This window comes from Lepidochelys kempii, chromosome 3, assembly GCF_965140265.1.
Source record: "Lepidochelys kempii isolate rLepKem1 chromosome 3, rLepKem1.hap2, whole genome shotgun sequence".
Taxonomy (NCBI): domain Eukaryota; kingdom Metazoa; phylum Chordata; order Testudines; family Cheloniidae; genus Lepidochelys; species Lepidochelys kempii.
The window spans coordinates 110,976,673-110,989,672 of record NC_133258.1 but is presented as its reverse complement, the minus strand read 5'-3'; the positions used below and the strand labels follow the sequence as shown (position 1 = coordinate 110,989,672).

The 13,000-nt window shown below is 40.4% G+C and overlaps 1 protein-coding gene across 1 annotated transcript in view; it reads right to left on the bottom strand.

Annotated features, from left to right (window-relative positions):
• Positions 1-2,775: 2,775 nt before the first annotated feature.
• Positions 2,776-13,000, bottom strand: part of RAB32 (RAB32, member RAS oncogene family) — a 57,964-nt gene continuing 47,739 nt past the window's right edge. The window contains exons 2-3 of the mRNA XM_073337562.1: positions 10,476-10,753; positions 2,776-7,455 (exon numbers count right to left, since the gene is read on the bottom strand). Of these exons, the coding sequence (XP_073193663.1) occupies positions 7,306-7,455; positions 10,476-10,753 (428 nt within the window). The 3' untranslated portion in view covers positions 2,776-7,305. The remainder of the gene's footprint in view (positions 7,456-10,475; positions 10,754-13,000) is intronic.

The window sequence follows — 13,000 nt, the reverse complement described above, 5'->3', positions numbered from 1 at the left end:
CTTGATAACCATCCAAAGCAGTGTAGACAGATGCATGTTCATCTTCATCATCATGAGTCAGATGCCACCAGCAGAAGGTTGATTTTCTTTTTTTGGTGGTTTGGGTTCTATAGTTTCTGCAGCAGAGTGTTGCTCTTTTAAGACTTCTGAAAGCATGCTCCACACCTCGTCCCTCTCATATTTTGGAAGGCGCTTCAGATTCTTTAAGCTTGTGTCAAGTGCAGTAGTTATCTTTAGAAATTTCACATTGGTATCTTCTTTGCATTTTTATCAAATTTGCAGTGAAAGTGTTCTTAAAATGAACATGCTGAGACATCATCCAACACTGCTATAACATGAAATATTTGGCAGAATGTGGGTAAAACAGAGCAGGAGACATACAATTCTCCCCCAAGGAGTTCAGTCACAAATTTAATTACTGCATTATTTTTTTAATAAGCGTCATCAGCATGGAAGCATGTCCTCTGGAACGATGGCTAAAGCATGAAGAGGCATATGAATCTTTAGCACATCTGGCACATAAATATCTTGCGACACCAGCTACAACAGTGCCATGCGAATGCTTGTTCTTACTTTCAGATGACATTGTAAGTAAGAAGTGGGCAGCATTATCTCCTGTAAATGTACACAAACATTCCTCTTAGCGATTGGCTGAACAAGAACTGAGTGGACTTGTCAGCTCTAAAGCAGGGGTGGCCAACCTGGGCCTCCAGAGCAATATGCGGCTCCTTGTAAAGGCACCGACTGCGAGGCTGAAGCTACAGGCACCAACTTTCCAATGTGTCGGTGGGTGCTCACTGCTCAACCCCTGGCTCTGCCCCCCCCCGCAAAGCCTCCTGCACACCACAAAACAGGTGATCGGGAGGTGCAGGGAGGGAACAGGAGACGCTGATCAGCAGGGCTGCCGGTGGGCAGGAGGAGCTTGGAGCCGGGGCTGGGGGAGGAGCTGATGGGGGGGCTGCTGACATATTACTGTGGCTCTTTGGCAAGGTACATTGGTAAATTCTGGCTCCTTCTCAGGCTGGCCATCCATGCTTCAAAATTTTACATTTTTTTTTTTGAGTGCAGTTATGTAACAACCCCCCTGACATCTGTAAGTTTCACTTTCATGATAAAGAGATTGCACTAGAGTACTTGTATGAGGTGAACTGAAAAATACTATTTTTAAATCATTTTTACAGTACAAATATATGTAATCAAAAATATAAAGTGAGCACTGTACACTTTGTATTCTGTATTGTAATTGAAATAGATATATTTGAAAATGTAGAAAAACATCCAAAATATTTAATAAATTTCAGTTGGTATCCTATTGTTTAACAATGTGATTAATCACAATTAATTTTTTTAATTGTGATTTTTTTGAGTTAATCATGTGAGTTAACTGTGATTAATCAACGCCTTAATATTTATATTGCCATACATTTGATTTAGGATATGGCAATAATTTACCATACCTTTGACTAATCATTTATAGTTCAAGAAATTGTTAATTAGGGCTGCTTTTGCTAAGAGAGCAGCAGGGGTCAGGTTACTCAGCAAATCCTCACAGAACAAGAATGGATTCTGCCCCCTTAGTCTATAGATCTTGAGAGTTGCAAAGATCAATATTTCTGTAGCCATACTATAGCAAGGAGTCTTGGTGACACTATTCCGTGGTAGCCAGTACTCTCAGAAATCAATCTCAGGAAGTTGGTGTGCTTCACTGGATGGTGGGGACAGCAAGTGAGCCTGGGAGACAGGATCTGTATCCTTCCTTCATAGACAGGTTTCAGAGTAACAGCCGTGTTAGTCTGTATTCGCAAAAAGAAAAGGAGTACTTGTGGCACCTTAGAGACTAACCAATTTATTTGAGCATGAGCTTTTGTGAGCTACAGCTCACTTCATCAGATGCATACTGTGGAAATTGCAGAAGACATTATATACACACAGAGATCATGAAACAATACCCCCTCCCACCCCACTGTCCTGCTGGTAATAGCTTATCTAAAGTGACCAAGTTGGGCCATTTCCAGCACAAATCCAGGTTTTCTCACCCTCCACCCCCCCCACACACAAACTCACTCTCCTGCTGGTAATAGCCCATCCAAAGTGACCACTCTCTTCAATGTGTATGATAATCAAGGTGGGTCATTTCCAGCACAAATCCAGGTTCTCTCACTCCCTCACCCCCCTCCAAAAACCACACACACAAACTCACTCTCCTGCTGGTAATAGCTTATCAAAAGTGACCACTCTCCCTACAATGTGCATGATAATCAAGGTGGGCCATTTCCAGCACAAATCCAGGTTTTCTCACCCCCCCACCCCCATACACACACAAACTCACTCTCCTGCTGGTAATAGCTTATCTCCAGCTGGAAATGGCCCAACTTAATGATCACTTTAGATGAGCTATTACCAGCAGGACAGTGGGGTGGGGGGGGGTATTGTTTCATGGTCTCTGTGTGTATATAATGTCTTCTGCAGTTTCCACGGTATGCATCCGATGAAGTGAGCTGTAGCTCACGAAAGCTCATGCTCAAATAAATTGGTTAGTCTCTAAAGTGCCACAAGTACTCCCTTCCTTCATAGAGTAGAAGGAAAGAAAGTGTTAGTGTCCACCCCTGCCCATCCTTCCTCCCATACATGCAGTAGCTGAAGGGCAGAGGTGTAAAAGCTGCTCTTCTGCCCATACATACCCCAGCCCCTTTCCATTCAATATAGGGCCCTTGCCCAGATAAGGCAGTGGCAGCAGCTTAAGTAACTCACTCCAGGAAACATTTTGTATGCACGTTTATTTGAGGCAGTGAAATAGAACTTGAAATGTATTCATACTAATACATAAAGAGCATAAAAAAGGATTTTAAGCAAGTCTTTGTACTGAAGGAACAGTATTATTTCAGGTGCTGGTAAAAGAATCCAAGGTAGTATGTGTTAAAAAACCATATATATATATGTAGGTACCCTAATTTCTTGGTAATGCATTTTTTAATACAAGCCACAATTGATAGAGGTTACCAAAAAAACTCACATCCACACTCCATCATTTTCATACAGATCTTTATAAACAGACATTGATTACACAGGCACAGCTTCTTTAAATTGTCTTAATTATATGCCAGATGAAAATTGGCATGTTTCATATTTTCAGTGTACCAGTCTGTCCACAGTACAGGACTTTCATACTCTGTCAAATAATGAAACTACAATTGAATACATAATTTCTCTCAGACATTTTGCTATACCATGTTCCGTACCTATAAGAAATACAGACCCAGAATGTTCTTGCTTTTGTTATTGTGTCCAGGGAGGCTGAAGTGTTCCCCTACTGGCTTTTGAATGTTATAATTCCTGTCAGATTTGTGTCCATTTATTCTTTTGCGTAGAGACCATCTGGTTTGGTGCCCCTCTGCCATGTACATTTGCTTAGAGACTGTCCGGTTTGGCCAAAGACTTAAAAGTGGCAATTCAACAACAAAACACTTCAAAAACAGACTCCAGTGAGAAACTAAAGAACTGGAATTAATGTGCAAACTGGACACCATCAAATCAGGCCCGATTAAAGACTGGGAGTGGATGGGTCATTACAAAAACTAATTTCCCCATACCATTACTCACACCTTCTTGTCAATTGTTTGAAATGGGCCACCCTCATTCCCATACAAAAGTGTTTTCCTCCCTTGGTATTCTACTGTTAACTGAATTCTCATTAGCACTGACCCCCCACTTGGTAAGGCAACTCACATCTTTTCATGTACCATGTATATACACACACACACACCCCTGCTACTGTATTTTCCACTCCATGCATCCGATGAAGTGGGTTTTAGCCCACAAAAGCTTATGCCCAAATAAATTTGTTAGTCTCCAAGGTGCCACTAGGACTCCTGGTTGTTTTTGTTTATTATATAGATTCTCAAGGGCTGAGTTGCTGCCCTTGACTCAAGGCATTGAAGAAACCTAGGGATTATGATTTAGGATGGAGGTGATAGGTCAAAAAATGAACTTCCACTCAGTTCATTTAGTCTTCAATATGTCCAGAAGTTCAGATTTTCCTACTTCATTCTCTTCCACAGTTAAAGTGCTTCTCAAATTCCCATACTGAAAGCTCACTCATTACTTTAACGACTCCTACATAGAGAACAGTCATGGTGGCTGGGCAAATTAAGGTTTTAAAAATAGGATGCCACAGCTGCCTTAGACCATACTTTGTGACTAAGAACCAGGAAGACTTTTTCCTATCTCTACCCCCAAATAAATTCAGCATCTTAGAGAGTGATACATGACTGAAGCCTGGATACAGCTTTAACTTCAGATAAGGATAAAGAAAGTATGAATTTCTCCAAGATTATTCCTGATATCTGGCAACTAGATGGTCAGATATCTGTCCACCTAAGATTGAACATAGTAAGTATGCCAGTCTGATCATTTCATTAACAGGTTTATGGTAAGTTTCCTAGCTTTGGCAGTGTGAAATTTAACAGGGACCTGTGATTCAATTGTTTCAACAGCAACTAAATTCAGTGGAGACTGCTTAGGAGAAATCTGGGCATGAGAACTTTAAGAATTGTGTTGCTGTGTCTACACTTCACTTAACCAATACTGCACTTTAATTTTACTGTTGCATTTCACAGAATATCTACTATTTGAAAACTACTTTACTATAAAAGTGACCAGTTTGACAGAAAGAAAAGAGGAAAACATTTATACTTTTCCATGGACTGTTTCTTCACTTAAAGTTTTGAAAGCTGAAGAGATTTGTTGAGGGTTTTTTTAACATTTAAAATAAACTGACCTTTTAAACAGGGAATAGTGCCAGTTATATTAATAGATTTGTCAATTTGACAGGTTCAAGCCATTAATGAACCAAGTTAGTGTAATATTGCATATATCCAGTGATTGATAATACACAAGACCACATAAACAGAAGATTGAAGATCGGTTAAACAGATACTCAGATATTGCACATAGCAGCCTACTCAAGCAACATGAACTAATGGGCCAGTGTACATCTCTGATGACTGGTTAAAGCACTTTGGTTTTTGTACAGCTATAATTAGAACCAGAGTTCTTGCATGCTCTGATAACTCCCATGATAGATGGCATGCCTCCACCCAATATTCTGTTTAATGGCTAAACCTTAGCAAGCAGACAGGTTTTATAGGCATGTTTGCAATTTACAGAACATGCCAGTGTTCTAAAAAGAGGATAAAAGACTCCCACATACTAACTTTAATCAGTTTGGGGAAAATAGCATTGCCCGAGTGGACTATGGCACGAGGGGAAGGGAGAAAGTATTCTTTCAAAACCACTTTCCCTTCAGAAACACAGTCTACAAAGAGGTAGCCATGTTTTGAATTTTAAGAAACTTAAGTATAAGCTACTTTAGCCTACTTTTCAAGTTTGGTTAATATTACATATGGTAATTTTAAGTGTCTATCTTAAGGTAAAACAGGAAATAAGAAGAGGGAGTTTAATATGGCAATGAATGGAGCAGAATGAAGGAAAAATAGTTTACAGACTTCAGTGAGAATGCATTGTTTTGAGAGAAACTGGAACACAAACAACACACAAGAGTCTTATTTCACACAGGAATGACGACAGTGTGCCTGAATTGTTTTATTTATTTCTTAAAAATAAAGAATTTATTTGTATGCATCTCATTAAAAAGTAGCTTGTACTTATGTACACTCACTTTAATAGGCAAGTATGGAAGACAGTGCATCTAACTGTGACACATGGATAGGGCTTATGACCTAAACTTTAACAATGTCAGACCAAGCAAAAACAAGAGAGACTTCAGGAAAAAATGGCAACTAAGGTGCAACATGTGGCAAAAAACCAGCCTCCAGAGCCTGTTGAGAAAGCAGGAGTTCCATTTAATGTAGGATTACCACAATCACTAGATAAATGAATCCTTTTCACCAGCCGTCCTGCCCCTCACTCAATTCCTGCCATATTCATGAGTTGCAGAAGTCAAGACTTCACATAACCAGCCTCCTAGGAGGAGGCAAAGCAAGATAGGAGTTTCCTCACTTGAACTTTTAGCATTCAAAAATATTTAGGTATAAAAATTGGTAACACATTTTCCATTTACACTTTGTACTGGTGAATTACGTGCAGCATGTGTTTTTATAATTAGTGAAGGCCTTTGTAATAGATTAACAACTATATCTGAGTGATTTAAAAAACCCTTCAATTTATCTTGGGATGCCTCTGAGGCCTCCCTCTTTTCCATGCGCTACTAAATCAAAAGGTATTCCAAGACCAAGGTCTGAGTAATTCAAATCATTCATCTAGTCATACTGTATGCTACTTTCAAAAACCAGTTTAAGACAAGTAACCAAAACTAGAACCTTTTCATATATTGGCAGTCCTCTCCTGGATGAAGTTAAAGCTAGTATCTCAAAACATTAGTGTATGAACTATTTCTGGTCATTCCTTTTAATATGTGCACATGGGTGATGCTTCCTTAGGTTATTTTAACTGGGTGCACTACACTAGGAAAAACCTGCTATTTGTGCTGGAATGTGTTTTACAGGTTCAAACTGGTTAACAGTATTTGAAGTAAAATATTCTCAGCTAATAACTGGAGATGCACTTGCTAGCATCTGTATCACTGCAGTAGCCATGTCACATAGGACACCTGGGTTTCCCCTCCTGTTCTTCTGACTTGCCAAGTGGTGTGTTTATCTTGTATTGGGGCTTAGTGGCAAAGTCAGGATGGGACCTCCTGCCATTGCTCAGTTATCCCTGTCCAGTTCAGGAAAACATTCACCTGCTCCAGGAGAACTGTAGTTACAGGGTCCTCACATTAGGGGGCAATCAACAGGGACAAAATAGTAGGTATGGGAAAGGAGGCAGGCAGGCAGCAGTGGGAGGTTATAGGTATAAGGACACTTGTGGCAAAGAGGCAAGTGCTTATTTCAGCCACAACTTCTGTCAAGAATGACTACTGTTCTGGAATACACCACAATATTCATCCTCTGAACTAACACCTAGCCTGGATACACGTCATACTGAATGTTGTCTGTATTCCTTTGAGGATAAAGTGTAAACACCACCCTCCGTTTTCCTGTCAGAAGAAGGTAACCAACTCCCAGACACAGCTGCTCTTTTAGTGGAGAATGAATGATAAACCCAACACATTTTCAATTTTATACAAAAAGAAACTGTAAACACCCCAAAATACCACCAATTCAAAGATAACCAAACCCCTCACTTGGAATGTCCTTAATGCAGCACCATAGCAGCAGTCTGATCTAAGGAACAAGAGTCTTGCTGCTCATTCTGTCGCATTTACATGCAAGAGTAAAGGTAACATTAGCAACACTGTGGTTTACTGTCCGCTCTCAAGGGGTCTGGGTCCAGTTTTAGTTTGCTCACATCATTCTCTTCATTAGGAAAGCTTTTGTAGTTGGCAAGGACCTTTTCCACCAAAAATCGAGCAGCTTCATCTATGTTGATGTTGTCCTAAAAAAGTTGTGAAAGTTTAAAAAAAAATCAGTGATCTTTTCATCAACAGGTTATAGTCATACCTGCCTATTAAAAAAGGTTGGCAAATGCTCTTGTAGAAATTCTTTGTAACTTGACTTAGGCAGCTCTGATAGAGTTGAACACATTGCTTAATATTCCTGCCTTAGGTGAAGGCTGCAAGTTCTTTAAAGCATGGGAAAGATTATCTAGTTTCACTGTACATTCCTTATATAGAAACGGATAGATTCACCTAATTTGATGAAGGGGACACTCTGGCCCACTTTGTGTACAATGAAGGTGGACAGGTGCTTTACCTGGAGGGTCTGGTTCTGAAACATGGGTATTGTAGAGAATCTATAGGAATCTACAGAAATTCCCTAATCTGTAGAGGGAAGGTGGATAAGATAGGACCGAATTTACTGCCTCAGTGAAATGATGAGAGGGGATCCAGTGACTTGGACATTGCCTATTTCAGTTTAAGGGAGCTGTCCCAGCAGACCCATCCGATTGTTCAAGCAGACATAAGAACTACAATTAGAACCAATATCCAAATAAGAAAACTTGGCATGCTTTTATCCAGGTCCTTGCCTCTCCTGCTTTGAAGAGAAAAAAATAAGAAAAAAAATAAGCAATGTGAACGACAGTCAGATACCGACAAGGGAATCACTTCTCAACCATACTGGGAAGTTGGGATGGAGCAATGGTTAATTGACAGACGAGGATAGTCTGTCTTGGTACTTTTTGGGCCACAATGAAAATCCATTGAGCAAAGCATACATTCTTTGAGTTGTGTGTTTAGAACTGGAAGATATGCAAGATACAGGGCACAGTCAAGCTTGAGCAAGGAATCTTTGCTGACTTCCCTCACTTCATTTAAAATGCAACAAGAAACTGGGTTTGAATTGATGGATTGAGGGATACAAATTAGTATCCAGACACTTGGTTATAAATAGATTTGGGGTGGTGGAGAGGGGAGAGATGTGGAAATAAAGGATTTGAAGTGAGAAAGTGACTAAAATGGAAGCTTCCTAAAATGAAGCATTAGAATATTAACTTGCCAGAGATTTTACGGATGGCTCTCACCATTTAAGTAGGATTAGGAAATAAACAGAACTTTAGAATAAGTGGCCTTTGTGATTCACATTAGGCTGCCAAACACCCTCTGGCATACCAGCATGCATGCTGCCAGGTATTTACTTGAGTGGCTTTTTTGGGCCATTTATTTTATCTTGCAAATATTGCAAGATGAGCTACAATGGCTAGATGGCAAGGCTATCCATATTCTTTTTAAACCTTGCCTAGTAACCTCAATGTTTTATATACCATTATCAGTAATGGCATTAGAAAGACCAAATATTCAGTCTTGCATGCTCAGAGGCCTTAAATGCTGGGTTTTATAAAAGCTCAGAAGTAAATTATATTTTACATTAAGGAATGGCTTTGTTATTAACAAAGAAAACTAAATACCTCCGTCCTGTATTATGAAGGCTTCTGCAGGTGAAGCCCAGCTGGACTCCCAGGGCAAGGAAGTCTGCCTAAAGGCGGGCTACAATGGTGCAAGGTACCTGTAAAACTTTCCTCCTGCTGATTGAGTCTGCACTAACCACCTGGGCCAAAGTAAACCACACTAGCCGATTGATGAAGGAGCTTGGTCAAAGCATTCAGAAGACTAGCCAGTTCAATGTGTGATCTGTACAATCAGCATGTTCCGTGGGGAACCCTGACAACTATCCTGGCACAGTTCCCCTGAAAGCAAGTTGCAGCGGCTCTCACTGCAACACGGAGATGTAATTTGCCAATCAGTGCACCAACACGAGCCCATACACTTGCACAGGATGCATTTGGCTGTGACTGGTCACAGCCAACCATGTTCTGGGGCTGTAGGATTAACTTTGTACGAGAATACGCAAGCAAGCACTGCCTGGAGATAGGGGCAAATATGGAATTCCCCTTTACTAGACTGACCTAGATGTCTACATGTACATCTTGAGGGTATCAAAAATATCCCCACTTGTAGCTCATCTCAGAACCTTAAATACAAACGTATTTGGGAACAAGTCAGTTCTCAACTTGCTTTCTAAGATGGGAATTTTTGATTAGATTCTCTTGGCAGAGAAACAGAATGTGCTGTACTTACAGCATCAAAAGAAGGGCAGCTGCTGTAAGAGACACTAAACCTTCAACTCACAGTTTGGGTAGTAACTGCAATTTATGCATTAAAAAAGGTACTATCCAGAGAGATCTAAAAAGGTTAGGGAGGACTAACAAAATTTATTTGTCTCTATGGTGCCACAAGGACTCCTCGTTGTTTCAGGGGAACAGTCACCCATAATGGAATTTCCAGCTACAAAGATTCTGTTTAATCTAAGACACAAGAAGCAGGGCATTCATCATTACGCCAGCAATGCAAGTTTACTGTAGCAACAAACTGACAGGCAGCGTTCTTGCGTTATCAAAGTCTGTTAATGTTGTACAAGGCATGGACTATCTTGCCTAAACTATTGTAACCTCTTTCCTGGACTCTTCCCACCGGGTTTGCTTAATGCAATCATCTCCTCTTTACTTTCAAAGCTCTCCATCTCTGCTCTTACTTAAGGTGTACCCTTCCTCCTCTACCCAGTCTCTTCTCAGAGGAATCTCTTCCCTTCCCCCATTTTTCACTTCTTTTCTCACATGCTGGCTGCCTGGAACAGTCATCTCACATTTATGTCTATTTTTCCTATGCTGACTCAGCTCAGACAGTTGAAGGGGAAGTGGACAAATAAATGGAGGGAAGCAAAGGGGCTTTGTGGTTTAGTGCAGTATATCAAAGGATCAAGTAGGCCAATAGCCTTCAGAATTCAGACTCTGAGTTAAATCCTAATATGGATGTGTGGATTAAGGGAGAGTATGAATTCCCTTTGGGAATTCACTACTGCTAAACTGTGGAAAGCACTCAAGTACTATAGTGATGGGCTGCAAAGTATTCACTTAACAGAACTTTTACAAGACTATCCTTATTTTTCAGGAATGCTCACCTTGGCAGATGTTTCAAACCACCCAATAAAGCCACCTTCTCTGCAGAACTGGTCCATCTGAGAGGGATTCTGGCTGCCATCTTTTTTCTGGTCACACTTGTTTGCAAGGAGAACTGCAGGGATGGGGCTGCCATTTGGAAGTAGCACTTTACTGTCCAAGTCGTGTTTCCACTTGGAAACAGCTTCAAAAGTGGAGCCTCTTGTGACATCGAAGACCACAAGAGCACCAACTGCCTCCTTATAGTAAACTCTTGTCATGTTACCAAAACGTTCCTGGCCTGAAAGAAACAGAGCAACAACTTTACCTTTGTTTTGAAATCAGCAAAAGCTATTGATATAAACTGAAGTTATCCCAGGTAGATAAAAAATTTTAAAACCAAGTTTATCAGATTGATACATCTGACTCTAGGATTAAGTACAAAATTATAGTTAGTTATTTAGGTAAACTGGAGAAACAAGTCCACTTGTGTTAAATCAGCATACACAGACCATTGCATAGATATGCAATGCATACCAGAGTATGGTACAACTGTTATAAGTCGATGACTGCTTAATATCAAACCATTTGTCAATAGTCATTGGTAGTGGTTTTTCTTAACTCCTCTTTGGAGAGCTGATAGCATTTCCTAGGACAAAAGCAATGCCCTCTGAAGTGTCACTGGCTTGCCAGACCTACACCAAGATGTTTCAAATAATTTCCTATGACTTTAGTATTACACCTGATAGTTGAACAACAGATTTCAGAGAGCCCACAGTGGACCTACAGAGCGCTTCAATTCAGCAGCTAGTTCAATAGTGCATACTATGACAGATGTTATGGACACACAGTATCTGAGAATACTGTATCATTTTTATGAATGCTATGTATATCTGTAAGAGCTAGAAGTTCTATTCTAGCTCCACAGAGGAGTTACAGGAATTTCCAGCAGGAATTGAAGTCACTGGAATAATTAATACAAATCCTTAGACTAGTAACCAGTCTGGTGATGCCTCAGTCCTGGAGGAACTTACGTGTGCGGCTACCTTTAACCAGGTCAAGGAACTGTAATTCACCAGCCTGACAGTGGAGAGGGACACTTCCTCAGTCCAAGACCTGACAGGATGCTATGACCAAGGGTGACAGAATCTGCAGAAAGGGTAAGAAGTACTGCAAAACCTGCCAAGGTCTCCATTTCAAAGATAACTTGTCAAGCAGTCAGTCATTTAAGACCTGCATATAAGCAGTTTATTATGATGTTCTCTCATGCTTTTGTTCTGAATAGATACTTTGTTTTATGAAGGTTGGCTGTCACTGCCCTGAGGAGAACAGGGCTGCAAGTGCTGAACTGAAGTCAGACTTACTCAGGTGATCAGTTAATTGGAGCCCAAACCCCAATCTAGAAAGCTATGGGATCCTGCTCTGAGAAAGATCTCGGACCATCGCCTAATGCCCTCAGGGAAGCCATGAAAAAGGTCAGAGGTACAGTTATGTTGAGAATTGACACATACCATATAGTAACGGTAGAAGTCTCCAGTTCTTCTTAGGGAATCAGACTGGGAGGATGAAGTGTATGTAACAAATATTACCCATCCCTTTTCCAGAATGAGACAAGTACTCAAGAGGCATTTATTACTACCAAGAAGTGGCTAAACACACAGCATTACAGTGAACCCATTTTTAATTTATGGGCCATTTTAAGTTTAAGCCTTTTCAAACTCATCTCTGGAATGCCTTCTAACAATTAACTACTTCAGAGCATTGAACAAGGAACCACACCAAGTTATAAAAAAAATGTAAGCCTCTTTTGAGGGTTAGAGACAGGAGAACAGAATCCATTCAGACTTAAAATCTGGAAAGCCAGATAGTGGCTTTCTATATAGTGGAAAGCCAGTTATGCTAGCTGTTGTCACTACTGCATCCCTAAAATACTAAAGACTGCTCACCTTAAAATCACTAAAGGAAGTTAACTACTAAGCAGAAATATTTTAGTAATACACTTGTATGCACTGAGACTGAAGCATAGTTCATATTTTTTAATTTCACTGCTGTGTGGAATGGTGTCCCTAGCCTCTGTTTGTCAGAGGGTGGAGATGGATGGCAGGAGAGAGATCACTGATCATTACCTGTTAGGTTCACTTGCTCTGTGACACCTGGCATTGGCCACTGTCAGTAGACAGGATACTGGGCTGGATGGACCTTTGGTCTCACCCAGTATGGCCATTCTTATGAAAGCATAAAGCCTAGAAGCATGCTCATAATAGTCTGGCCATGTTTCAGTGTATGGTATATTACAAAATGCTAGAATATCCATGAGAAAGTTGGGCATGCTACGTGAATATCAAAGTGAGGTTAGGAAATTCAACGGGGGGGGAGGAGAGAGACACCTTCCGCTCATATTTCTTAAGAAAGAAAAAGGAGGACTTGTGGCATCTTAGAGACTAACAAATTTATTTGAGCATAAAGCTTTCATGAGTGACAGCTCATTCCATCGGATGAATGCAGTGGGAAATACAGTGGGGAGATTATATACACAGAGAACATGAAA